Source organism: Thunnus maccoyii, chromosome 8, assembly GCF_910596095.1.
Source record: "Thunnus maccoyii chromosome 8, fThuMac1.1, whole genome shotgun sequence".
Lineage (NCBI taxonomy): Eukaryota > Metazoa > Chordata > Actinopteri > Scombriformes > Scombridae > Thunnus > Thunnus maccoyii.
The window spans coordinates 15,306,164-15,333,044 of record NC_056540.1 but is presented as its reverse complement, the minus strand read 5'-3'; the positions used below and the strand labels follow the sequence as shown (position 1 = coordinate 15,333,044).

General features: G+C 36.1%; 1 protein-coding gene and 1 long non-coding RNA gene across 5 annotated transcripts; both read left to right on the top strand.

Moving 5' to 3' along the window:
- Positions 1-434: 434 nt before the first annotated feature.
- Positions 435-26,779, top strand: LOC121902349. 4 transcript variants are annotated; one of them, XM_042419616.1, is made up of 6 exons: positions 435-764; positions 1,607-1,930; positions 2,293-2,550; positions 2,638-2,862; positions 3,010-3,105; positions 26,200-26,779. In XM_042419616.1, the coding sequence occupies exons 1-6, from the start codon at positions 716-718 to the stop codon at positions 26,439-26,441; spliced, it is 1,194 nt and encodes a 397-aa protein (XP_042275550.1). In that variant the 5' UTR covers positions 435-715; the 3' UTR covers positions 26,442-26,779. The 4 variants fall into 4 exon arrangements, with proteins under 4 accessions (XP_042275550.1, XP_042275548.1, XP_042275549.1 ...); XM_042419614.1 differs by having other exon boundaries at positions 2,995-3,105; XM_042419615.1 differs by lacking the exon at positions 26,200-26,779 and adding an exon at positions 3,647-4,195 and having other exon boundaries at positions 2,995-3,105.
- LOC121902355 lies at positions 9,674-13,461 on the top strand. Its single transcript, XR_006097516.1, has 4 exons — positions 9,674-9,821; positions 12,335-12,659; positions 12,964-13,094; positions 13,328-13,461. It is a non-coding gene; the product is annotated as an uncharacterized LOC121902355 (long non-coding RNA).
- Positions 26,780-26,881: the final 102 nt, after the last annotated feature.

Genomic DNA, 26,881 nt, shown 5'->3' with positions numbered 1-26,881 from the left:
GGAATTAAATGGTCGATAAAAAAAGTCTAAAGCTATACAATATGCTGTTCTGCCACTGTATCTAGAGGATGATGTTTAAAAAAGTAACAATTATTGCATTATTGCTGCAAAGTGTTCAAAATCACAAGATAAAAACTCAAATGACCACACTGATATAAATGACTAAATGGTGTTTAAGTTGATCACAATCCTTCATTTTCAGTTAACATAATATTTAACTGTTTAACCTTCAGTGTTTACCTGAAATTTCTTCTTATGAAGCTTTTAAGTTGAACTGAATATTATTCTCCATCACTCAGATACAATATATGTCTTGCACTTTGCATATATTGCACTATGCCTTTTTCATGACTGGAGACTTTAATGATTAACCTGAATTTAAAATACAGTTTGTTGTGTTTTTATGAGCTCAACATGCTGTCGTAATAATGACCTGTCAGTGGGTACATATGAAGGCTCTCTGTCATGTTGGAGGTTAAAAAGAGAAGTAACACCGAGAACCACTTCCTTTTCCCCTCTCTGTCTATAAAAAGATGAATAGAAACAACGCTCTGCTTGGTCAAAGTTCCCACACGTTCTCCTCTGAAGCCGATCACATACAGGACTGTATTTCAGGCTGTTCAGTGTAGGATGTTCATGTTTTCTATTCAATAAAGTAGAGAAGTTTGTCTGAAAGCTGCTGACTGGGTCAACAGAGGCTGAACAGTGAGGAGACATGGAAGCTGTGGTTGGACTGTTGGTGATGCTGCTCGGAGTCTCTCATGGTGAGCTGTTTCACTATTTGACACATTAATATTGGATTTAACATTATATGAATAACATGTTGTGAAACTATGACTTTTTATGCAGCTGTAGGATCAAGTCTGATCACTTTTATAGATAAATCCAGTTCTAAGAATCAATTGACAACTGCAGCAGTTTGAAACTGATGTTTCTGTTTCTCTTCGGTCCATCAGGCTTTTAAAAAATGTCACAAAAAGTTGTTTCTTAGGGCAATAGCAAATCTGGATATCAATTCCACATCCATGTGCATGTACAGTAAAAATTACAGTTATTATCTACTACAGGTGAATCTATTAAATTAAACTTTTAGGATAAACGCACTTCTTCACTGAGAGTTCAGATATTTAAGTAAATAGCTAAAATAAACAACAAACAAACAAACAAAATGCACTCAGTTATATCATGCTTATAAAAACAGTATGTTTTTTTAATCGGAAGCACCATAGAAATGACTAAGACTTAAACTTAAGATGCATTATGCATTATTTAATACAAATTCTCCGAAAACATATAATTTTGTATTTTTGGAAAAGTTCATATCTCCAAAAATAAATTTCTGTAGATGTGAAAAAACACAGCATGAGTTTGTAATGAATGTTTGAGGTTAATTTACCAAAACTAGACTAAATGACTAAATGTGACTACATATTACTATTAACTGACAGGTCCGTGTAATGCTAACTGTACTCGGAGAGAGACGGAGTTGTTTCTGTTTTAAAACATGAATATTTGCACCTGCATAAAACATTGTCACAGTCATTAATTTAGTTGAAACGGAATGACCACAATTGTGATAATTTTTAACTATTTTTCTATTTTCCAGGTGTTGAAACCCACTGTGATGGCAGACAGGATGGAGCTCAGTGTTATGGAGCTCTGGGAGGAACTGTGGTGCTCCAGCTGATGGACAACGCCTCAGAAATATTTAAATACCAATGGCAAAAAAACAAAACCTTAAAAATACTTAATGGGAGAAAGGATAAGATTGTGTCTAATCTGATGGCGGACAGATCCGTTTTTACTCCCAATAATGGAAAATTTAAGATAAATAACCTGATCAGGACTGATGGTGCTGAATATACCCTTCACATCTTTGATTCAAATGGACGTGAATCAGAACAGCGGACTCTTCAGTTGTCTATTCAAGGTAAATAACTACTTTTGCTATTATTAATCTTAAAATTTAATTTGTATTATTTACAATAAACCAAGAGCTTTATCATTTGAATTATAGATTAATTAATTAATAAAATACAAATGACTTTGGAAAATTAAACCAAGTAAATACACTTCAACAAATACACATACTACTATACAAATACTATTTCAACGTTTTACCTTTGCAAACAAACATTTCACATGAAATACTCAAAGTCTGCCACATAACTACAGTGTAGCGTTGCATTTCCTGAATCATTTTATTCTGTACTTCTGTATATAAATTTACATTGTAAACACGGAATATGTTTAAGGCCACATTAAAAAGTCATGTGAGTGTGTTTCTCTCAGCTCCTGTGTCCTCTGTCCTGCTGGACTCTGAGTGTCTGTCCCAGGGAGAGATGAGGGTGTCCTGCTCCTCTGAGGGAGCGGACAGTCCTCAGTACAGCTGGACTCTGGATGGACACACACTGACAGACATTCAGCTCCTCTCTGGAAATAATGAGACCAACAACATCACTCTGAAACAAGACGTCTCAGGACGACTGGTCTGCTCTGTCAGGAATCACATCAGTAATGTCTCGAAAGAAGAGAAGATATCTACCTGTGGTAAGATAGAAAATAACTAGAAATCAGCTTGATAATTGATAATTACACTGTACATTAGTCACAGTTGATCTGTTTTTTTGTCCGAAGGCTTCATATTCATCAACTGCACCTTACCCGATGGGACAAACATATCACAGTGGGTGTTTTCAGCCAATAACACCCTGTGTATTGATCCAACAACAACCCCTACCATGATCACAGACATTACGGCCTCCTCTGTGGGTAAGGAGACTGGCATCACAGTGTCAATTAAACCCTCAAATCAAACTGTGACCAACTCCAGCAATGATGACCCATGGTACATTTACATTAGTAAGTAAAAACCAACTCATTCATGTCTTTTTCTCTTTTTGTCCTGCATATGTCTGCATAATAACACCTTTCATTAAGAACATGGTTACTGAAAGATCTGTGTTTCTCTTGTGTCTTTTATTACTAAAACAGAGAAGAATTTGCCAGTTCTAGCTGGTGTCCTCTCAGCACTGGTAATTCTGTTAATGGTCGGGGTGGCAGTCGTCTGTCGTCAAAGGAAAAAGCAAAACAACAAACCTAAAGGTACAAAGTTTCTTTTTTCATCACCAAATTAAAATATCATTGTTTTTTGTCTACTTATAGATTAAAGGAATAGTTTGACATTTTAGGAAATACACTAATTTGCTTTCTTGCAGAGTTAGATAAGAGGATCGTTTCCACTATTCTCTAAATATGAAGTCAGCAGCAAGTTAGCTTAGATTAGCACAAAAACTGGAAACAGGGAAACAGCTAGCCTGGCTCCATATGAAGGTGTAAAAATCTGCCTACCAGCACCTCTAAAGTTCAGTGATTCATGTTATATCTTGTTAATTAGTGAACTTTAGAGGTGGGAGGATTTTTAACCTTTTTGACAGAGTCAGACTAGCTGTTTCCAGTCTTTGTGCTAAGCTAAGCTAACCGTCTCCTGGCTATCGCTTCATATTTAATGTACAAACAGGAGAGTGCTATTAGTCTTTTCAAGTCTACTGCCCAAAATGTCAAAGAATTTCCTTAAAAATCTATTGTTAGCACTGAGTATGTGTAGTCATGCAGTGTTTAATGTGTTCCTCCCTCCACTCTACAGAAGAAGATGACCAAGAATTGACCTATGCTGATGTCAAGATCATGGGGAGGCAGATGCATCAGAAGGCAGAGATGGAGGTGGAGTACGGCCAAGTCAAGTTTTCAGGGCGACCTCAGCAAACTACAGAGATGGAGGTGGAGTACGGCCAAGTCAAGTTTTCAGGGCGACCTCGGAAAACTGTTCAACCAAAAGAAGATGAATGTGTGTACGCTAAGGTCCGTAACAGCAGGTGATATGCAGTGTTCAGCATTTTTACAAAGACTGCTGAAGGCAGATGGAGGAGGTTTTTGTTAAGATGCCTAAAGGTCTCTTATCTTTATTTCATGAGATTTTCAATGAGAAGAATACAAGCCATCAAAGCTCACAGATATTATTATTATTCATCATTTTTAATGTACTCCTGGGTTATGACTGGCATCAGTATGAAAACCTGTCAAAGGAGCTCAAACATTCAGGTGCATCATTTAAATCACACTGTGATGAATTTTTATAGACTAGTTTTGTATAATATTTAATATTTTCTTTAAATATATATATTTTCAAGTAGTTCCTGATTTATCCTCTTTTTGAACCTTTACATGATGTAATACATCCTTATTTTTACTCTTTTCTAATTTATAAGCATATTTGGGACTTAATCTCATATTTAGCCACACCTCTTCCCTCAGCTCTCTAGAAGACCAAAGATAAGTTTGCATGTAATGTTTGGTCTCTTGAGAAGTTCACAGTAAGCATGAATTTGTTTCCATTACATAAACACTTTCGCTTTTTCTTAGGCATGAGATTCCATTCTTGCAATATTGTTTTATCATTTGCAGTAGATTTTTTAAGACTACATTATTACTTTTATTTATTACAGGGTGTTCATATGAATATGAACAGGTTGTGTTGTCCTGCTTACTCTTACATTAAAGTTACTTCATTGGGGGAATTTGTAGATGGAGATAACATGTAGTCATTTCATTACTAATTACATTATTATATCTCAGAATTGCCTGCAACTACAATGTATGGAGTTTTTGCTTCTAAGATTTGATTTCTTAATAAAGCAAGTTAGCAGAAAAAGAGGAACATCTTTTTAAAGAAGGGTGTGTTGTTCACAATTTTTTCTTTTTCTGTTATACTGAAACAGGGGAGAAGTGAGACAGCTAAATGAAGGGGTAGTTCAAAATGAGAGTGACTTAACAACTTGTCAGTTTCTTATCACAAGATGTGTTTATCAGTTAACACCATCAAAATGCGTTTTATATATTTAGCTTGATGCACTTCCGATGTGTCTTTGTGGATCCCAGTTAACAAAGTACTTTACAAAACTAAAAGACAGATATCCATATTACTCAACCATAGTAACACTGAACATTTTTTTAACTATTTAATTATTTGAATAATTCAGAGTTTGAGTTATTTAAGCTCCAACTTTCAAATCTGGAGGAGAAACAAATCCACATTCTGAATATTTATATTAATTAAGTTGCTGAATTAAATTGCTTGTTGTCCTGTATTAACCAGAAGTTAATTTGAATTAAATTGATGTTTTTAGTTAATTACTATTGTGCAGGTGAATGTGGGATAAATGTTAGAACACAGAGCACATTCATAGCAGCAATTACATACTGTAAGCAACTATTACCTCGCAAATGTGTGGAAACTGACCACTACTCTTCAGAACTTGAAAGAGTGCTTTCATCACTGAAAACAACTCAATATCAATGTTTATGTGATTAGAAATAGTCAATTAGACTTACAAAGACAATAATATACAACAAAATATAACATGATACCAAGAGAGGAAGTGCCAGCCTGCTACATTCAGCTCTCAGCTCCAATCCAGATCTACTTTGGAAATGTTCACTGCACTCTAAACTCATATTCTCAACAAGAAATAATAGAATGACAGTAGATATATATCTACTAGGGATGTGCAGAAAGCCCAGTATTTGTATTTGTATCTATATTTGTTGAAGCAGCAAAATTAATTGTATTTGAATAAAAGTGGAGAGAGGCTTAAAAATCCTGGTTTTGTTTTTATTACACTTTCAATTTTAGAAACTTAAAGTGTTACAATAAGTGTTCATAAATAAACTACCTCACGCAGGAGGTCCACAAACTGAGTCTTGAACTGGAGTCTCCCAGATCATAGACGACTGCACTGACTACTGAACTTAAACTTTACTCATCGCCTCATTGCAGACAGACCTCTACCTATTTATACACCCATAACACAGAGACAACACACTGTGTTACGTGCAGGGAAGAACTTGAAAGGCGATTCTTGCTTTGCACTTTTCATTTATTGCATATTTTTTACAACCTAACTTTGGACCAATTTATGGAAAACATTTTGGAGAAGTAATTTAATATTCCCACACCTGTAAGTAGATGCAGGTAAAAACTCAATGTCCTTGCATCTGCCAACAGTCTTTTGGCATGGATGTGACCAAACCTTTGATCTCTCTTTTTTCCAACTCAGCATCGCCCTCTGAAACATGACCCATTTATATAAAAAACTTTTTACAAAATGTCTTTCATAAATTATATTATTTCATTTAATTAAGCTTGGTGTTAGTTTTGTTCATTTCGGTGTTGTTGTTCTTCTTCACATTTTACTTCTTTATTAAAATGCTTTTTAACATTGGTTGAGTTTTACCAACTAGTGTGTGCTATTTTCTTCTTCTTCTTCTTTGAATTTAAAATGACATCATGTGCTTAAATTAAACCTGAGCAGTTTTTGCTGTTTACTTGCTGTGGGTTTAATCAAAGATAGAGGTTACATGATTGGTTTGGTGTGAGAGTTTGGGGTTAAAGGTTGACAGCCATGACATGCCATTCAGCTGATTCACAGTGCCATAAAATAAGTGTTTATGGCCCATGATAGTTGTAGTGTTCTAAAACAACCTGAGATAATCTTTTAGTTGAGCCCACTTCTTAAAACACAGTTGAACTTCTGACAGCATAAAAGCAGGATAATAAAGCTGCTCCAACAATCTGGCATCTCTTTACCATCTGATCAAAAAGCCATTTTATTTTATGGGGATCAAATTACTCAGCAGTCATTCTGCTTTTGATCCAAAGACATTCGACTGCTGTACTTGAACTCTGAAAGATCAGACTGAACCACGATTAAACATTTATTTTTTACCTATTAAAAAAACTTGTTATTTTATGTTGTGACACAGTCATGTGATGCTACCGTCTATGCCAACATTATACAACTATAAAACCTAAACTGGTGGCTCCTGCCCATTCTTCAATGCTGAGCATGTTAGTTTCTGATTGAATAAATGCTTTGGTGACCAATAATTTAATATTCATAGAATAGATCATAAAATAAATATTTTAAGATCACGTTTGATCAGCTGACGTCAACAGGGGGCCCGTTAAGGCCACTGACTCTGTTTTCTAGTTTGAGTCCACACTCTGGTTGTTGTACATGAAATTTGAGAGTGACAAATGAAATGTAAGGTTAGTGTTAAGTATAGTATCAGAGTTTTGTTTGTCATAGGCTTAATGATATGTCTGTGACTGTTGAGTAGGACAAGAAAGATGGAGGAGATGAAGAAGTCATGACAACATAAAGACCACAGGAAGAAGTTGGTGTCTGGTTTTCTTTCTTGTAAGTAACGACCGTGTCAAGTTTCACTTCCTTTCCATCTCTCCACCTATAAACCCTGTAGCTGAATTCAACACTTTTTGTACACCTTCTTCTCTGAGGTTGATCTCTAACAGAAGACATTTCAGGCTGTTCAGTGTAGGATGTTCATGTTTTCTATTCAATAAAGTAGAGAAGTTTGTCTGAAAGCTGCTGACTGGGTCAACAGAGGCTGAACAGTGAGGAGACATGGAAGCTGTGGTTGGACTGTTGGTGATGCTACTCGGAGTCTCTCATAGTGAGCTGTTTCACTATTATGTTAATGTTGGATTTGATATTGTGCAAAAAGATGTTTTATGTTAAATTAGAAATCATTATTGTTGATTTTATGGAGTCACAAGATCACTTTTAGTCAATAAGTAAAGTTTGACATCATCCTAACTGAAGCAGCTTAAATACTGTTCCAGGCTAGAAAACAGCTTTGACAAAATAAACACTTTTAACAAACAAGAATCAACTGACAACTAGGATTTCAGGGATTAGTTTCACATGCATAGCCTGTTCATTACTGAGTATGACACACAACACAAAGTTTAGTGATAGTTTAGAGCTGCGATCGACTGCCAGTAAATGGTTTGAAGTTGTTACAATCTGAAAGCTTCCGGTGGGTTAAATTTGAAATCACAGGTTGCGGAGCAAGTAAATGCTAATGAAATTTTTGAAAGTGAGATCCAAATGAAAGAATTTTACAAATATCAGTTGAGAGCACAAAATTAATTCAATTTAATTTGAACAGTGGAAACCCTCTCACTTACTGTAGATCATTTAGTTAGATGATTGTTCTGTTTGTTCATTATGAGCCATCGTACCTGTAGATGTGTTTACGGCTAAGCCAATCAACGCGCTCTATGCTCTGTCTAGGGCAGTCTTACATGTAGGCTCTCTGTTCATATGATTTGTTTTTTTTAGACGTAATAAACCAGTGGCTTGTTCCAAGTAAGTGTGATCACTGACTTACACAAAAATGGACTAATTTCTCCACTAACCAAAGATCAGAACTGACTAAATGATCATAATCAAATCTTAAGAAACCTGGAGATATGCAATATCTTTTGTATTCTCACTGAATCTGTGAGGAAGAATGAAAACATCTCACAATGCTGCTGAGTAATAATTATCACAATGACTCCAGAAATATAGTTTTACTGTATTTGCTTGTATGGGAAGAGCGAATTTTAGTTTGTGCATATAAGCAAATATTTTGTGGTCACATATCTGTGTACAGACCAATTTCCTGTCTGAGTACTGTGATCTGTTTTACACTTAAAACATAACAGGTCGAATATCATCATGATATTTTTATATTTTAATTTTAAAAATTCATTTAAAATTTGATATCATTAGCTGACCCATTGAACACTGAATGTCCCACCAACATTTTCTTAAGTTCCTCTAAAAAAAATACTGTATGACACTGTTCCAACACACACACATGCAGCTTCATGACACTTACCATGACTGAACTATTCAACACTATAAGACACCATGTTTTTATGGCTGCAGCAGAACTTAAAAATGTAATATTATTATACATGTTTTGTTTAGAATTTTATTGAAGCTATTAAGTGAAGTTTCAGGAGCAGGACCACACCTCAACTACGCTACTTCCGGCAATCGTATAAATACCACCCAACCCTCTCCTCTTCTTCCGCTCTTGTATTCAGCTCCTCTCTGGAAATAAAGAGACCAACAACATCACTCTGAAACAAGACGCCTCAAATCAACAATCATGGATGAAGGCCTGAGGGTCAAAACGTCATCATAATGAAAAAGAAAATACATATGGAGCCAGAGTGTGCAACACATCTTTCCTGCTTTTGAATCTGCTTCCAGTGATCAGCACCTCACTACAACCCTTGGTGTGCGTTACTTTTCCACTATATAACCTTCAATGTTTACCTGAAATTTATGAAGCTTTAAGTTGAACTGAATATTATTCTCTCAGATACAATATATGCCTTGCACTTTGCATATATATCACTATGCCTTTTTCATGACTGGAGACTTTAATGATTAACCTGAATTTAAAATACAGTTTGCTGATTTTTTATGAGCTCAACATGCTGTTGTAATAATGACCTGTCAGTGGGTTCAAATTTGACTCGTTATCATTGATTTAGAGATGAGAATTATGAGCCACAATATATCATATAAATGCTTATTTTGTCACAATGGTGAGACAGAGAGATGACACGTTTTACAGTATCACCTGGACATAATAAGATCTATTTTTGTGACTGTTGATATTGGATATTTTAGAAAAGTCAGCTGTCAGTCTCAAATCCTCTTTCAGTGTGAAGGAAGGAGGGATGTTTTCTTTTCATCCACCGAGTCCATCACACATATGAAGGCTCTCGGTCATGTTGGAGGTAAACCACTTCCTTTTTCTCTCTCTATCTATAAAAAGATGAATAGAAACAACGCTCTGCTTGGTCAAAGTTTCCACACGTTCTCCTGAGGCTGAACAGTGAGGAGACATGGAGGCTGTGGTTGGACTGTTGGTGATGCTGCTCGGAGTCTCTCATGGTGAGCTGTTTCACTATTTGACATATTAATATTGATTTAACGTTATGTGAGTAACATGTTGTGCAACTGTGACATTTTGTCAAGTAGGATCAAGTATAGTGAGTAGTTCTTCAATGACGTGTTATGCAGCTCAAATGAACTGGAATCCACCTGTGGGGTCTTGACAGGGGCGGAGCTAGACTCTCAGCACAGAGGGGGCGAAGCATTCTCAAGGGGCCCTTCTAATAAAGTCATTTTAAAATTCACAGCTGTAAAATATAGCTGATATATGCTATCCATAATCACAAATTATCATTGAGCCAAGCAAGCCTATGTCTATGCAAACATACAGTGAAGCCAAACAACAGGTCACCAGCCACGTTCAAATGTTTCAGTACTGAGGACAGCATGCGGAGCTCTACATACATTGATTGACAAACAGTTCAGCACCACCGCCAATAGACAGCAACAAGCCAGATGCACTGTCTCAGTACCATGTCTGTCTTACATGGGAATAACATAAACATAAAATAGAGACGGCAGTCTACAACTTATTCAAATACAAAGTGGACAGTCTACAACACCACAGGCAGTGACACAGACAGGTGCTGAGATGCGGCAAATGCGGAGTTAAACAACAGATAAATCTAATAGTCTGACTGATTTCTTCATAACTAAAATTTAAGTTAATAAAGACTAATTATGGATGTTTCACTCACCGGTTGTTGTCCCTGCTCAGACCGCTGTAGTTTAGTGTAACGTTAGTCCATTTGTGTAATATCCTCCATAGAACAAAATAATCCGAACAGTTTAACAAACTTTGTACGTTTCAGAGTCCCTTTTAGAAATTTCATCCTCCTCTCCTTCAAAGTGGCAAACCTGCAAACCACTTTGTCCTTTTCACTGTTTATGTCCTGTTCAACACTGATATAGTTTGGCCTCATCCATGCACAAACACAAATAGCTCTTAATGAGCCTCAGACGGCTGAAACTTTGTGTGACGAGTTTCATTCACCATAAACATAAAAAACCTTTTTTTTAAAAAAAAAGTTGTTTCATAGAGCAATAGAGAATACGGAGATTAAATTCCACATCAGTGTGCATGTACAGAAACAAATACAATTATTGTCCACTACAGATGAATGTATTACATTATACTTTAAGGATTTAAGGACTTCTTCTCCTCCGATATTTAATTTTCTCTCGTCCTTTCAGTTTTTTCTCAAGTAAAAAACAAAAAACAATACACTCAGTTGTATCATGCCAACACTAACACTATGTTTTTATTATTTTATTGGGAGCCCCATAGAAATTACTGAGAGTTGAACTTCAGATGTCTTGTGTATCATTTTATACAAAGTTTCCTCCTCCAACATATAATTTGGTATCTTTGGAAAACCTCAGATTTAAAGTTCTGTAGTAAAAAACACAGCATGAGTTTGTAATGACTAGGAGAGGTTAATTTAGTAAAACTAGACTAAAGTAAATAACTAAATGTACTACAGTGAAACATTATAACTGACAGGCCCATGTAATGCTAAATGTGCTCTGAGAGAGACAGAGTGCAGCAAACTTAAAGGGGACATATGACACACATTTACAGGTTTATATTTTTAATCTGGGGCTTTACTGGAATATCTTTGCATGTTTTACAGTTAAGAAACTTCTTACTTAAGACCCCCTCCTTATGAGCCCACTCTGTTCTGATTGGCCAGCTCTTGGAAGTGGCAGACTTCCGCCATCTCAGGATGCTACGTCAACAAACCATGAAACAAACTATAGTAGTTGGATTTCACTTATTTTTCTCATTCTTTACTCCAAATGCCAACTTCTCACATACATCTGTACATGTTGGAGATGAAATCTGAGCTGAAATATGAGAGTGAACAACACAAACAATACATAGAAAAACCTTAGCAACAACCTTAGCAACAAAGAGTATGGAACTAACAAAAGTTTAAGGTAGAAAAAACAGTCATGTCTAGATGGTAACTTTAGGTTAGTGAAACACTCTAGAGTAGCTTCAAGATATTCTTGTCTCGCTGTTTTATGATGTGACAACGGTAAGGTTAAGCTCTGGTTAGGTTCAGGTACAAAAACCACTTGAGTTAGGGAAAGATAATGGTTTGGTTTAAAATGATCATTTGAAACGTGGTGTTGGTTAAAATTACTACTTCCTTACAATTCTGGTGAGGGTTTCACAAATCTATGGTTGCCATCTAGACACGACCAGAAAAAAACAACACGAACAAAGCGTCTGCGTAGACTGAAGCCCTGGATTTTGACTTGCAGGGAGCTTTTCTATATACATTAACCTCAAGTTTTGGAACTTCGACCATATTTAACACAGACATACAATATCATAACAGTATAAAACTGACAGAAAATCACAAAAAGCATAACATGCTTAATTTTTCCATTTAAAACATGAATATTTGTACATACCTTAAACATTGTCATAGTCTTTAATTTTGTAGAAATGGAATGACCACAATTGTGAACATTTTTAAAAATGTATTTTTCTATTTTTCCAGGTATTGAAACCCACTGTGATGGCAGACAGGATGGAGATGCAGTGTTTTGGAGCTCTGGGAGGAACTGTGGTGCTCCAGCTGATGGACAAAGCCTCAGAAATATTTAAATACCAATGGAATAAAAACAAAACTTGAAAAATACTTGACGGGAGAAAGGATAAGATTGTGTCTAATCTGATAGAGGGCAGATCCATCTTTGCTCCCAGTAATGGAATGTTTAGGATAAAAAACCTGAGAATGACTGATGGTGGTGAATATACCCTTCAAATCTTTGATTCAGATGGATGTGAATCAGAACAACGGACTCTACAATTGTCCATTCAAGGTAAAGAGCCTTTTTTGCCTGCAGGGTAATTTAGTAATATTGATAGATATCCTACAGTATATTTTTATTTTATGTTTGCCTTGTTATTCATCAGTAACGGTATAGATTGACTGAGAATGTGTTATAATTAAAAGTCATCTGAGTGTGTTTCTCTCAGCTACTTCTCTGTCTTGCTGAGTGTCTGTCAAAGGGAGAGATGAGATAACTGCTGACTGCTTTTTGCCCAGTGCTGGCCTTGTAACTGTAGGAAAAAAGGGCCCAATGTCTCTGTGGGTTGTCACTGTCTTTGTCTTTCATTTTGTAGAAATGTTATCAGTGTCTTTCGGGAGCGGCAACTGTTGCCATGATCCACTGGCTGTTGGATGATCAGAGGAACAGAGCCTCCAGAAGGCATGGACGTTAAGGCGCCTTTTAGCGTTGATGCACCAGAGAAAGGTACTTGCACCTTTTTTCTTTCTTTTTTTTTTGTGTTGTTTTTTTGTAGCAGTGGTATATTCATATCTAATCTTTATGTAGAATATTCTTCTTCTTTAGTAAGTTCTATAAATTATTTATTGTAACAACATCATTTCTACAGGCCTATACATATGCTATCACCTAAGTGGATGAATGTTGGATGTGTTGAAAGTATTCAAATAACATTTAGTCTGTTATTCTGTTTTTTCCAGACGGACAGAGGGCTGTACATGCAGTTAAATGATGCCACCCCTATAATGCTGTCGTACGGTAATCCAGACGTCTGCGTCAAGAAGGACTTTCGTCTAAATCGAACAACTGTGGCATACTTGATTCAATTAATTACCTCACCACAGTTGGGGCCAGGAGATGTAGGTTCTTGTGTTCCTGTATAGTTTGGCCCATGGGCTATCACTCTCTGTGGTCAACTCTGCATTTGGAATTCCCAGGATCACTGTGCACAATATGATCCACAGAGTCAGCAGGGACATAAAAGCCAAACTCTCAACTGTAATTTCACTGCCATCGCCACAGGAGCTTCACACCATTGCCCAAGGCTTCAGTGAACTTGCACGGAGTCCTGCTTTTGCCCATGCTGCTGGTGCCATAGATGGATGCCACATTCATATTAGAGCTCCAGGGAACCTGCACCGTGCTGACAAGCTTTTTCCATCCATACAAATGCAGGCCATATGAAATGCAAGAGGCAGATTCTTGGATGTGTTTGTGGGCCATCCAGGCTCTGTACATGATGCCAGGGTTCTGCATAACAGTCCCACTACCAGAGTGGCTACTTACCACTCTGGAAAATGTTTTTGTATTGTATTTTGACTTGTTGCCTGGTTCTGTTTTGGCTGTTCAGATTGTTCCTGTTGAGATGCAACAGTGAAGAATGAATATAGGTCAAGGGTCAGAGAAGCTTCACACACTACACCAAACTGACCAAATAACAGTAAATGCATTGTAGTTATGTCAGTTCTCCTAAGATAGCCTATACCATTGTTTTAAACATATATCTGATGTTATCTAGCCTACTGATTATATAGCCACAGTCTTAAAGTATCTAGTGATCTGAATGTTCATTTATTAATAAATACAAATGAAACAATAAGTATGTTTGTATAATTTATGCATTTAATCTGTTTGCAACTGTTTGCCAAGCCATCTCCCTCACCTTGTTGATTGCAACAGTATTGCTCTTTTCAGTGATGACGTCTTTATATTCTTCATATAATTTCTATAATTTCATCAGCAGGGTTTGTTCCACTGCTGAAAAGAATGCAGCTCTTCTTTTCCTCAATTTTTGCAACATAGTATCATCTTTTCAACACTCGACTGTTCGGGGCTGCTTATGTACCCCGTACACACGCACACATGATGATTGTTCAAGCATGGCTAGATTTAGCATTGACTTGACACGGCTGAATCATATTAGTGGAACAGGTTGAGGCTTAAGTGAAAGTTGACGTTAATTGAATCCAGGCTATATCAAGTACGTGCAGCTTTCTTTAGCTGCGTTGATGGAACACCCCTCTGATTTGCTCCCATGTTTACACACATTACTGATGTAAACAAACCTTTCAAAGCATTAAACAGTAAGAGCTTTAACGTAGTTGCTTTCTAATGCTGTTATAAATTTAGAAACAATTAATGAGTTTAATCAGTTTTGTATTTATATAGCTGCCCTTTTGTTGACATTTTTATCACAGATTTTACCTTTAATGCCTGCTGAGAACTGAATAAACCCTCCAGTCTCATCACTAGTATAAGTAGGTGTGAGGTTTCCCTCTGCTGGTTTACAGAGGCGTCATGATTATTTATAGATAGTTCTGTATTCATAAAACTCTGCTGAGACCAGCAAAAATAGATCAAATGTTTATATGCTTCAGTTTAAGGTAAAATAATGATCAATAGAGCATACTGAGCAATACATTACTCTACATCACAGAGTTATTATACTTTACTGAAACTCTCTGACCTTCTAATATTGGGTGTAAAATACTGTATGTATGTTTATTGCTGTGAGTGCAATGTCAGGAGGGAGAGAAGGAGGATGATGTGACAAAGTTGAGCTTGACACCAGGAACGTAACGGACAAATGATGTGACACCAATGCTGGTCAACAGCATAGTGCTGCACAGTGTGAATGTCATTATTTTTGCACCTTGTTGCATGTTTTTCTGTAACAAATGAGGAACTGAAGTAATCAGTAGATTTGAATAATCTTCTTTCTTTGCCATGTAGTGAATGACAACAGCCACAACCATCACTCACACCAACTGTTATATAAACAAAAATGTCTTAAAGTGAAGTTTGGTTTGACAGTTTTAATAATCCAAAGACTTGCTTGTGCTAAACTGTCTTCTAATCAATTTCCCCATAAATATAAATAGTCAAGATGTTGAACGGTTGTCATCACCAAATCCCAGTTTGATGGCAGAATAATGCGTTATTCAGTTTGATTCAGTTTGTCAATGAATTTAGGAATTATGGCATATTGTTGCTTTTTTTTAACCTTATTTTTCAGTGGTTCATGGACAAGAGATGAAGTCATTTGACAATAGACATAACAATGTTCCTGTGGCTGTAGATTGGTTTAGAGATTAAACATTTTATGTGGTCTTATAAGGATATTATTGCAAATAGCCTTTACTAAAATAAAGGCAACAATTAAAGGACACAAAGAAATTAAATGATCGATAAAAAAAGTCTAAAGCTATACAATATGCTGTTCTGCCACTGTATCTAGAGGATGATGTTTAAAAAAGTAATAATTATTGCATTATTATTGCAAAGTATTCAAAATCACAAGATAAAAACTCAAATCCTCACACTGATATAAATTACTAAATGATGTTTAAGTTGATCACAATCCTTCATATTCAGTTAACATAATATTTAACTGTTTACCTGAAATTTCTTCTTATGAAGCTTTTAAGTTGAACTGAATATTATTCTCCATCACTCAGATACAATATATGTCTTGTACTTTGCATATATTGCCTATTTCATGACTGGAGACTTAAATGATTAACCTGAATTTAAAATACAGTTTGTTGTGTTTTTATGAGCTCAACATGCTGTTATAATAATGACCTGTCAGTGGGTTCATATGAAGGCTCTCTGTCATGTTGGAGGTTAAAAAGAGAAGTAACACAGAGAACCACTTCCTTTTTCCCCTCTCTGTCTATAAAAAGATGAACATAAAACAACGCTCTGCTTGGTCAAAGTCGCCACACGTTCTCCTCTGAAGCCGATCACATACAGGACTGTATTTCAGGCTGTTCGATGAAGGATGTTCATGTTTTCTATTCAATAAAATAGAGAAGTTTGTCTGAAAGCTGCTGACTGGGTCAACAGAGGCTGAACAGTGAGGAGACATGGAAGCTGTGGTTGGACTGTTAGTGATGCTGCTCTGAGTCTCTCATGGTGAGCTGTTTCACTATTTGACACATTAATATTGGATTTAACATTATATGAATAACATGTTGTGAAACTATGACTTTTTATGCAGCTATAGGATCAAGTATGATCACTTTTATAGATAAATCCAGTTCTAAGAATCAATTGACAACTGCAGCAGTTTGAAACTGATGTTTCTGTTTCTCTTTGGTCCATCAGGTTTTTTAAAAATGTCACAAAAAGTTGTTTCTTAGAGCAATAGCAAATCTGGATATCAATTCCACATCCATGTGCATGTACAGTAAAAATTACAGTTATTATCTACTACAGGTGAATCTATTAAATTAAAATTTTAGGATGAACGCACTTCTTCACTGAGAGTTCAGAAAAACTAAACTAAAAATGAACAAGAAAACTCTCAGTTATATTATGTTTATACTAACAGTATGTTTTTTTAATTGGAATCATCATTGAAATTACTGAGAGTTTAACTTAAGATGTGTTTCGCCCCAAAACATATAATTTATACTTTTTTCGAGAAGTTCATATCTCCAAAATAAAGTCCTGTAGATGTGAAAAAACACAGCATGAGTTTGTAATGAATGTTTGAGGTTAATTTACTAAAACTATACTAATCTAAATGACTAAGTGACTAAATATTACTATTAACTGACAGGTCCGTGTAATGCTAACTGTACTCTGAGAGAGACGGAGTTGTTTCTGTTTTAAAACATGAATATTTGCACCTGCATAAAACATTGTCACGGTCATTAATTTAGTTGAAACGGAATGACCACAATTGTGATAATAAATTTTTTTTAAACTATTTTTCTATTTTCCAGGTGTAGAAACCTACTGTGATGGCAGACAGAATAGAACTCAGTGTTATGGAGCTCTGGGAGGAACTGTGGTGCTCCAGCTGATGGACAGCGCCTCAGAAATATTTAGATACCAATGGAATAAAAACAAAACAACAATAATACTTCTTGGGAGAAAGGATAAGATTGTGTCTAATGAGATGAAGGACAGATCCGTTTTTACTCCCAGTAATGGAACATTTAGGATAAATAATCTGATCAGGACTGATGGTGCTGAATATACCCTTATAATCTTGGATTCAAATGGACGTGAATCAGAAAAGTGGACTCTTCAGTTGTCTATTCAAGGTAAATAACTACTTTTGCTATTATTAATCTCACAATTTAATTTGTATTATTCATAATAAACCAACAGCTTTATCATTTGAATTATAGGTTAATTAATGAATAAAATACAAATGACTTTGGAAAATTAACTGGGTAAATTCACACAAATACACATACTACTATACAAATACTATTTCAACATTTTACCTTTGCAAACAAACATTTCACATGAAATAGTCAAAGTCTGCCACATAACTACAGTATAGCGTTGCATTTCCTGAATCGTTTAATTCTGTACTTCTGTATGTGAATTTACATTGTAAACACTGAATATGTTTAAGGCCACTTTAAAAAGTCATGTGAGTGTGTTTCTCTCAGCTCCTGTGTCCTCTGTCCTGCTGGACTCTGAGTGTCTGTCCCAGGGAGAGATGAGGGTGTCCTGCTCCTCTGAGGGAGCGGACAGTCCTCAGTACAGATGGACTCTGGATGGACACACACTGACAGACACTCAGCTCTTCTCTGGAAATAATGAGACCAACAACATCACTCTGAAACAAGACGTCTCAGGACGACTGGTCTGCTCAGTCAGGAATCACATCAGTAGTGTCTCAAAAGAAAAGAAGAAATCTACCTGTGGTAAGATAGAAAATAACTAGAAATCAGCTTGATAATTGATAATTACACTGTACATTAGTCACAGTTGATCTGTTTTTTTGTCCGAAGGCTTCATATTCATCAACTGCACCTTAACTGATGGGACAAACATATCACAGTGGGTGTTTTCAGCCAATAACACCCTGTGTATTGATCCAACAACAACCCCTACCATGATCACAGACACTACGGGTAAGGAGACTGGCATCATTGTGTCAATTAAACCCTCCACTAATATCACACTCTAATCAAACTGTGACCAACTCCAGCAGAGATGAATCATGGTACATTAATAAGTGAAAACTAACTAACATTATAGTGTCCATTAAACGCTCCACTCTCATCACAAAGACCAGTACCGTCTGTTGTACTTTGGTAATTGTAAATTAACTTTGCTGTCACAGTGCAAACCTGACATGATTTTTGTGTCTCTGTATCTGAACAGATAACTCGCTGCTTGTATGCGGTCTGCGAGCAGCTGTTGTACTTTCTCTGTTGGTTGGGATTGCCATCTATTTTGCTTGGAAGAAGAAGAAATACAACAAAGTTGAAACCTCCACCAGACCACGAATAAAGGACCATCCAGAGAACTCCTTCGCAATGGTTGAATTGTGAAGTTCTGCATCTGAATGTTAACTTTGTGAAACTATCAGGATGGTTTTCACCTTCTGCAGTGATTGGCCATGTGTCTTTATAGGTATAATAAATGACAGGATTTACTGTGAAATCTCTCTCCTGTTTTTATTCTTTACAAAACTACTTCTGCCACTGTGTTCACAGCTCAGCAGCTTGCTGTGAGTACCTTTACAAAAGAGTCTTGGTGAGTGTTTCCTGCATTTATCACAGTGCAAAAGATGAGCTCAGTGCCTCTTTTATAAAGATTTAAAAAGTAAACAGACCTGTTGTGAAATCATCAGTGTGCTGCTGCCTTTAGAGAGTGGTAAAGCCTACAGATCCCCACGGCTCTGCCTGTGATCATAGAACAGTGGAAACATTATATTTGATACTGTCTGTTGATAATGTACAAAACTTTTTTCTTTCATTACTGCTGAAGTGAATTACAGTTACAATCAAAGACACATTTATGTCTAAATGTGCTGAATGTGTCGATTTATGTTAAAGGAAAATGTCACATTGTGAATAGAGCTTATATTATCATTTTATTACTGAAACTCATTTTGATGCTATTTGGAAATTATTGTACTGTAGATTTCCATATCTTCACTGTCCAGCTAAAACCATGTATCTCCAAATTTGGTGATTTTGAAATCTTTAGATAAACAGAGGGATTAAAAACACTTAAAGTGGCTGTTAGCCATATTGTCATTCTGTTTAACTTCCTGTCTGTTCTTGCAGTTAGCACTTCCCTCCCTCGTCCCCACGTAATCACATGAACGCACAGCCGTCTTCACCACAGCATCTTACAATATTAGTCACAGCAGCAATAAAGAGCAGCTGACTAACAAATATCCATAGCTTAAATGTGCAGAAGCAGTACGGCTAGCTGTGCATTGCTTTCAGGTTTTTCCAGCGATCAAAGGCCCCACTGACATAAATGCAGGTCTTGTATGACTCCTGTCTCTTTTTTTTTTCCTGGCTGCTTTCTTTTCTTCTTTCTTTTCTTCAGCCGTCTTCTTTTGCTTGGTGTATTTGGTTGTGCGAGCTGTTCCTGAAAATGCTGGAATTGGTTGTTTCACCTGTTCTGCCATGGTCAGTCACACTTAAATTCTGCTGCCTGCCTGTGAACGCTCAGAGAGGACCACCTCTTTGTGGAGTTCTCTCTCCTGATTGGATAAAGTGAAAACAGGATACCAAAAAAATTATTTTCTGTTTCCTTCAGAGCGGAGGGACTGGGAGATCCATGTTATTGACCAAACACTCTATATCAGTGATGGCAATCACAGTGTAGAGCTATTTAACACTTATTTTAACAAAAAAAAAATGCTTACAGCACCTTTAATCCTTCAGTTTATCTAAAACATTTTCTTACTTCTTAAATTAAACCAATTTAAACACATTGGATTATTAAAATATGCACTGTCAATGGTTGATATTTTGAAGATACATGGTTTTCACTTTTGTACAGGTATGTTGAATTTAGTAGCTGCATATACTGTAAAAATTGCAGTTTTGTATTCAAAGCTTTCTATTGACAAATTTGTTTGTATTAAAGCCCAAAATATGAATCTATCACATATAAAATGTTGGCATGTGAACATATATGATTGAAGTGTTTAATTCAGAAAAGAGTGACATCATTTATATTTGTGTGTGTTCAGAATTTAAAATATAACAACATATCAGTTAAATCAGTTTTGTGTTTTAAATGTGGGTGAGCAGCCCTTTTGTTGACATTTTTATCACATATTGTACCTTTAATGCCTGCTGAGAACTGAATAAACCCTTCAGTCTCATCACTAGTATAAGTAGGTGTGAGGTTTCCCTCTGCTGGTTAACAGAGGCGTCACTATTATTTATGGACAGTTCAGATTCATAAAACTCTGCTGAGACCAGCAAAAATAGATCAAATATTTACATGCTTCAGTTTAAGGTAAAATAATGATCAGTAGAGCATACTGAGCAATACATTACTCTACATCACAGAGTTATTATACTTTACTGAAACTCTTTGATCTTCTAATATTGGGTGTAAAATACTGTATGTATGTTTATTGCTGTGAGTGCAATGTCAGAAGTCTTTAAGTATTACTTGACATTTGCATTTTGCCAGTGTAGGGAGACATAATCTAATGAGATCAGAGAGAGAGAGAAGGATTATTGATTTTTAAAAACCCTTTATTTTTTAATAAATAAGGACAATGTCAACAATACATAGTAACCAGATTGAACAGGACAACAAAAAGGTTTTGAAAATGAGAAAGAGAGAGAGAGAGAGGATGATGTGACAAAGTTGAGCTTCACACCAGGAACATAACAGAGAAATGATGTGACACCACTGCTGGTCAACAGCATAGTGCAGCACAGTGTGAATGTCATTATTTTTGCACCTCATTTGTTACACAAAAACTGTAACAAATGAGGAACTGAAATAATCAGTAGATTTGAATAATCTTCTTTCTTTGCCAGGTAGTGAATGACAACAGCCACAACCATCACTCACACCAACTGTTATATAAACAAAAATGTCTTAAAGTGAAGTTTGGTTTGACAGTTTTAATAATCCAAAGACTCGCTTGTGCTAAACTGTCTTCTACTCAATTTCCCCATAAGTATAAATAAACAGTCAGTATGTTGAACGGTTGTCATCACCAAATCCCAGTTTGATGGCAGAAAAATGCGTTGTTCAGTTTGTCAATGAATTTAGGAATCATGGCATATTGTTGCTTTTTTAACCTTATTTTTCAGTAGTTCATGGACATAAAATGAGGTCATTTCAATCAGGAGAGACTTCGTTTTTTTAAGTGACAATGACTTTATTGAACATGCATAATGAGATGAAAATGTGAAAAGTCTTTGGCGATTAGACGCCATCATGATGTCATCATATTCATAAGGAGGGAAGTTAAGGCGTGAGTAGAAGAGGATATCCCCGATGGAGTCCAGACACTGGTGGTGGTGATGAATATGGGAATATTGGGATCTGGATGATGAGGAGAGGAGCGGGCTTCTGGTGATCTCGGATCTGGTGCTGACATGATGAAGTGAAGGTGAAAGGGGCGGCGGAGGGTCGTGATGATTCGCCCTGAAATGACAACGACAGAGAGAAGAACAGATTTCAAGTTTGTCAGCTAAGACGTGATAGGCTGATAGAAATTGTGGCGGAATCTGATTTGTTAATTAAAAGTAATCCACCTAATCAGCTGATACAAGAGCAAGAGAAACAGTGAGAGAGAGAGAGAGAGAGAGAGAGAGAGAGAGAGAGAAAGAGAGAATGAGAATGAATGAATGAGTGATAAATAGTCTTCCTGCTTGAACTTATGCTAAGCTCCATTTGCCAATAGACATAACAATGTTCTTGTGGCTGTAGATTGGTTTAGCGATGAAACATTTTATGTGGTCTTATAAGGATATTATTGCAAATACCCTTTATTAAAATAAAGGCAACAAGTAAAGGACACAAGGGAAATAAATGATCGATAAAAAAAGTCTAAAGCTATACAATATGCTGTTCTGCCACTGTATCTAGAGGATGATGTTTAAAAAAGTAATAATTATTGCATTATTGCTGCAAAGTGTTCAAAATCACAAGATAAAAACTCAAATCCTCACACTGATATAAATGACTAAACGGTGTTTAAGTTGATCACAATCCTTCATTTTCAGTTAACATAATATTTAACTGTTTAACCTTCAGTGTTTACCTGAAATTTCTTCTTATGAAGCTTTTAAGTCGAACTGAATATTATTCTCCATCACTCAGATACAATATATGTCTTGCACTTTGCATATATTGCACTATGCCTTTTCCATGACTGGAGACTTTAATGATTAACCTGAATTTAAAATACAGTTTGTTGTGTTTTTATGAGCTCAACATGCTGTTATAATAATGACCTGTCAGTGGGTTCAGGGCAGTTTGAAAGGTTGGGAAAGCAAGTTTCAATTAAATTTGACTTATCATTTGATTTAGGGATGACAAACAATATATCATATAAATGCTTATTTTATTACAATGGTGAGGCAGAGAGACGACAAATGACACTGTCAGTCTCAAATCCTCTTTCAGTGTGAAGGAGAGATGTTTCCTTTTCTCCCACTGAGTCCATCACACATATGAAGGCTCTCTGTCATGTTGGAGGTTAAAAAGAGAAGTAACATCGAGAACCACTTCCTTTTCCCCCTTCTGTCTATAAAAAGATGAATAGAAACGATGCTCTGCTTGGTCAAAGTTCCCACACGTTCTCCTCTGAAGCCGATCACATACAGGACTGTATTTCAGGCTGTTCAGTGTAGGATGTTCATGTTTTCTATTCAATAAAGTAGAGAAGTTTGTCTGAAAGCTGCTGACTGGGTCAACAGAGGCTGAACAGTGAGGAGACATGGAAGCTGTGGTTGGACTGTTGGTGATGCTGCTCAGAGTCTCTCATGGTGAGCTGTTTCACTATTTGACACATTAATATTGGATTTAACATTATGTGAATAACATGTTGTGAATCTATGACTTTTTATGCAGCTGTAGGATCAAGTCTGATCACTTTTATAGATAAATCCAGTTCTAAGAATCAATTGACAACTGCAGCAGTTTGAAACTGATGTTTCTGTTTCTCTTCGGTTCATCAGGCTTTTAAAAAATGTCACAAAAAGTTGTTTCTTAGAGCAATAGCAAATCTGGATATCAATTCCACATCAATGTGCATGTACAGTAAAAATTACAGTTATTATCTACTACAGGTGAATCTATTAAATTAAAATTTTAGGATGAACGCACTTCTTCACTGAGAGTTCAGAAAAACTAAACTAAAAATGAACAAGAAAACTCTCAGTTATATCATGCTTATGCTAACAGTATGTTTTTTTAATTGGAATCATCATAGAAATTACTAAGACTTAAACTTAAGATGTGTTGTGCATTATTTTATACAAATTCCCCGCAAACATATAATTACGTATTTTTGGAAAAGTTCATATCTCCAAAAATAAATTTCTGTGGATGTGAAAAACATATTATGAGTTTGTAATGAATGTTTGAGGTTAATTTACTAAAACTATACTAATCTAAATGACTAAATGTGACTAAATATTACTATTAACTGACATGTCCGTGTAATGCTAACTGTACTCTGAGAGAGACGGAGTTGTTTCTGTTTTAAAACATGAATATTTGCACCTGCATAAAACATTGTCACAGTCATTAATTTAGTTGAAACGGAATGACCACAATTGTGATAATAATTTATTTTTAAACTATTTTCCTATTTTCCAGGTGTTGAAACCTACTGTGATGGCAGACAGAATAGAGCTCAGTGTTATGGAGCTCTGGGAGGAACTGTGGTGCTCCAGCTGATGGACAATGCCTCAGAAATATCTATATACAAATGGAATAAAAACAAAACAACAATACTTTACGGGAGAAAGGATAAGATTGTGTCTAATGAGATGAAGGGCAGATCCGTTTTTACTCCCAGTTATGGAACATTTAGGATAAATAATCTGAACAGGACTGATGGTGCTGAATATACCCTTCACATCTTTGATTCAAATGGACATGATTCAGAACAGCGGACTCTTCAGTTGTCTATTCAAGGTAAATAATCACTTTTGCTATTATTAATCTTACAATTTAATTTGTATCATTTATAATAAACCAACAGCTTTATCATTTGAATTATAGGTTAATTAATAAATAAAATACAAATGACTTTGGAAAATTAACTAGGTAAATTCACACAAATACACATACTACTATACAAATACTATTTCAACATTTTAACTTTGCAAACAAACATTTCACATGAAATACTCAAAGTCTGCCACATAACTACAGTGTAGCGTTGCATTTCCTGAATCGTTTAATTCTGTACTTCTGTATATGAATTTACATTGTAAACACTGAATATGTTTAAGGCCACATTAAGAAGTCATGTGAATGTGTTTCTCTCAGCTCCTGTGTCCTCTGTCCTGCTGGACTCTAAGTGTCTGTCCCAGGGAGAGATGAGGGTGTCCTGCTCCTCTGAGGGAGCAGACAGTCCTCAGTACAGCTGGACTCTGGATGGACACACACTGACAGACGCTCAGCTCCTCTCTGGAAATAAAGAGACCAACAACATCACTCTGAAACAAGACGTCTCAGGACGACTGGTCTGCTCAGTCAGGAATCACATCAGTAATGTCTCAAAAGAAAAGAACATATCTACCTGTGGTAAGATAGAAAATAACTAGAAATCAGCTTCATAATTGATAATTACACTGTACATTAGTCACAGTTGATCTGTTTTTTTGTCCAAAGGCTTCATATTCATCAACTGCACCTTACCCGATGGGACAAACATATCACAGTGGGTGTTTTCAGCCAATAACACCCTGTGTATTGATCCAACAACAACCCCTACCATGATCACAGACAAACCGGCCTCCTCTGTGGGTAAGGAGACTGGCATCACAGTGTCAATTAAACCCTCAAATCAAACTGTGACCAACTCCAGCAATGATGACCCATGGTACATTTACATTAGTAAATGAAAACCAACTCTGCTGCAGTGGATTCATTCATGTCTTTTTCTCTTTTTGTCCCATGTTTGTGTGCATAAAAACACCTTTCATTAAGAACATGAGAAGAATTTGTCAGTTCTAGCTGGTGTCCTCTCAGCACTGGTAATTCTGTTAATGGTCGGGGTGGCAGTCGTCTGTCGTCACAAGAAAAAGCAAAACAACAAACCTAAAGGTACAAAGTTTCTTTTTTCATCACCAAATTAAAATATCATTGTTTTTTGTCTACTTATAGATTAAAGGAATAGTTTGACATTTTGGGAAATACACTAATTTGCTTTCTTGCAGAGTCAGATAAGAGGATCGTTTCCACTGTTCTCTAAATATGAAGTTAGCAGCAAGTTAGCTTACATTAACACAAAAACTGGAAACAGGGAAACAGCTAGCCTGGCTCCATAGGAAAGTGTAAAAATCTGCCTACTAGCACCTCTAAAGTTCAGTGATTCATGTTATATCTTGTTAATTAGTGAACTTTAGAGGTGGGAGGATTTTTAACCTTTTTGACAGAGTCAGACTAGCTGTTTCCAGTCTTTGTGCTAAGCTAAGCTAACCGTCTCCTGGCTATTGCTTCATATTTAATGTACAAACAGGAGAGTGCTATTAGTCTTTTCAAGTCTACTGCCCAAAATGTCAAAGAATTTCCTTAAAAATCTATTGTTAGCACTGAGTATGTGTAGTCATGCAGTGTTTAATGTGTTCCTCCCTCCACTCTACAGAAGAAGATGACCAAGAATTGACCTATGCTGATGTCAACATCGTGCAGCGGTCGGGGAGGCAGATGCATCAGAAGGCAGAGATGGAGGTGGAGTACGGCCAAGTCAAGTTTTCAGGGCGACCTCAGCAAACTACAGAGATGGAGGTGGAGTACGGCCAAGTCAAGTTTTCAGGGCGACCTCGGAAAACTGTTCAACCAAAAGAAGATGAATGTGTGTACGCTAAGGTCCATAACAGCAGGTGATATGCAGTGTTCAGCATTTTTACAAAGACTGCTGAAGGCAGATGGAGGAGGTTTTTGTTAAGATGCCTAAAGGTCTCTTATCTTTATTTCATGAGATTTTCAATGAGAAGAATACAAGCCATCAAAGTTCACAGATATTATTATTATTCATTATTTTTAACGTACTCCTGGGTTATGACTGGCATCAGTATGAAAACCTGTCAAAGGAGCTCAAACATTCAGGTGCATCATTTAAATCACACTCTGACTAATTTTTATAGACTAGTTTTGTATAATGTTAAATATTTTCTTTAAATATATATATTTTCAAGTAGTCCCTGATTTATCCTCTTTTTTAATCTTTACATGATGTAATACATCCTTATTTTTACTCTTTTCTAATTTATAAGCATATTTACATTTAATTAATTATTAAAACACTGAAAACCTGCAGTGCACAG

Bases quoted from the DNA above. Each gene is read 5' to 3' on its own strand.
- LOC121902349 (XM_042419614.1), top strand. From the start codon at position 716: ATGGAAGCTGTGGTTGGACTGTTGGTGATGCTGCTCGGAGTCTCTCAT. The intron at 1,931-2,292 runs GTAAATAACTAC...TGTTTCTCTCAG, and splicing joins TCTTCAGTTGTCTATTCAAG to CTCCTGTGTCCTCTGTCCTG. The intron at 3,106-26,199 runs GTACAAAGTTTC...TCCACTCTACAG, and splicing joins GCAAAACAACAAACCTAAAG to AAGAAGATGACCAAGAATTG.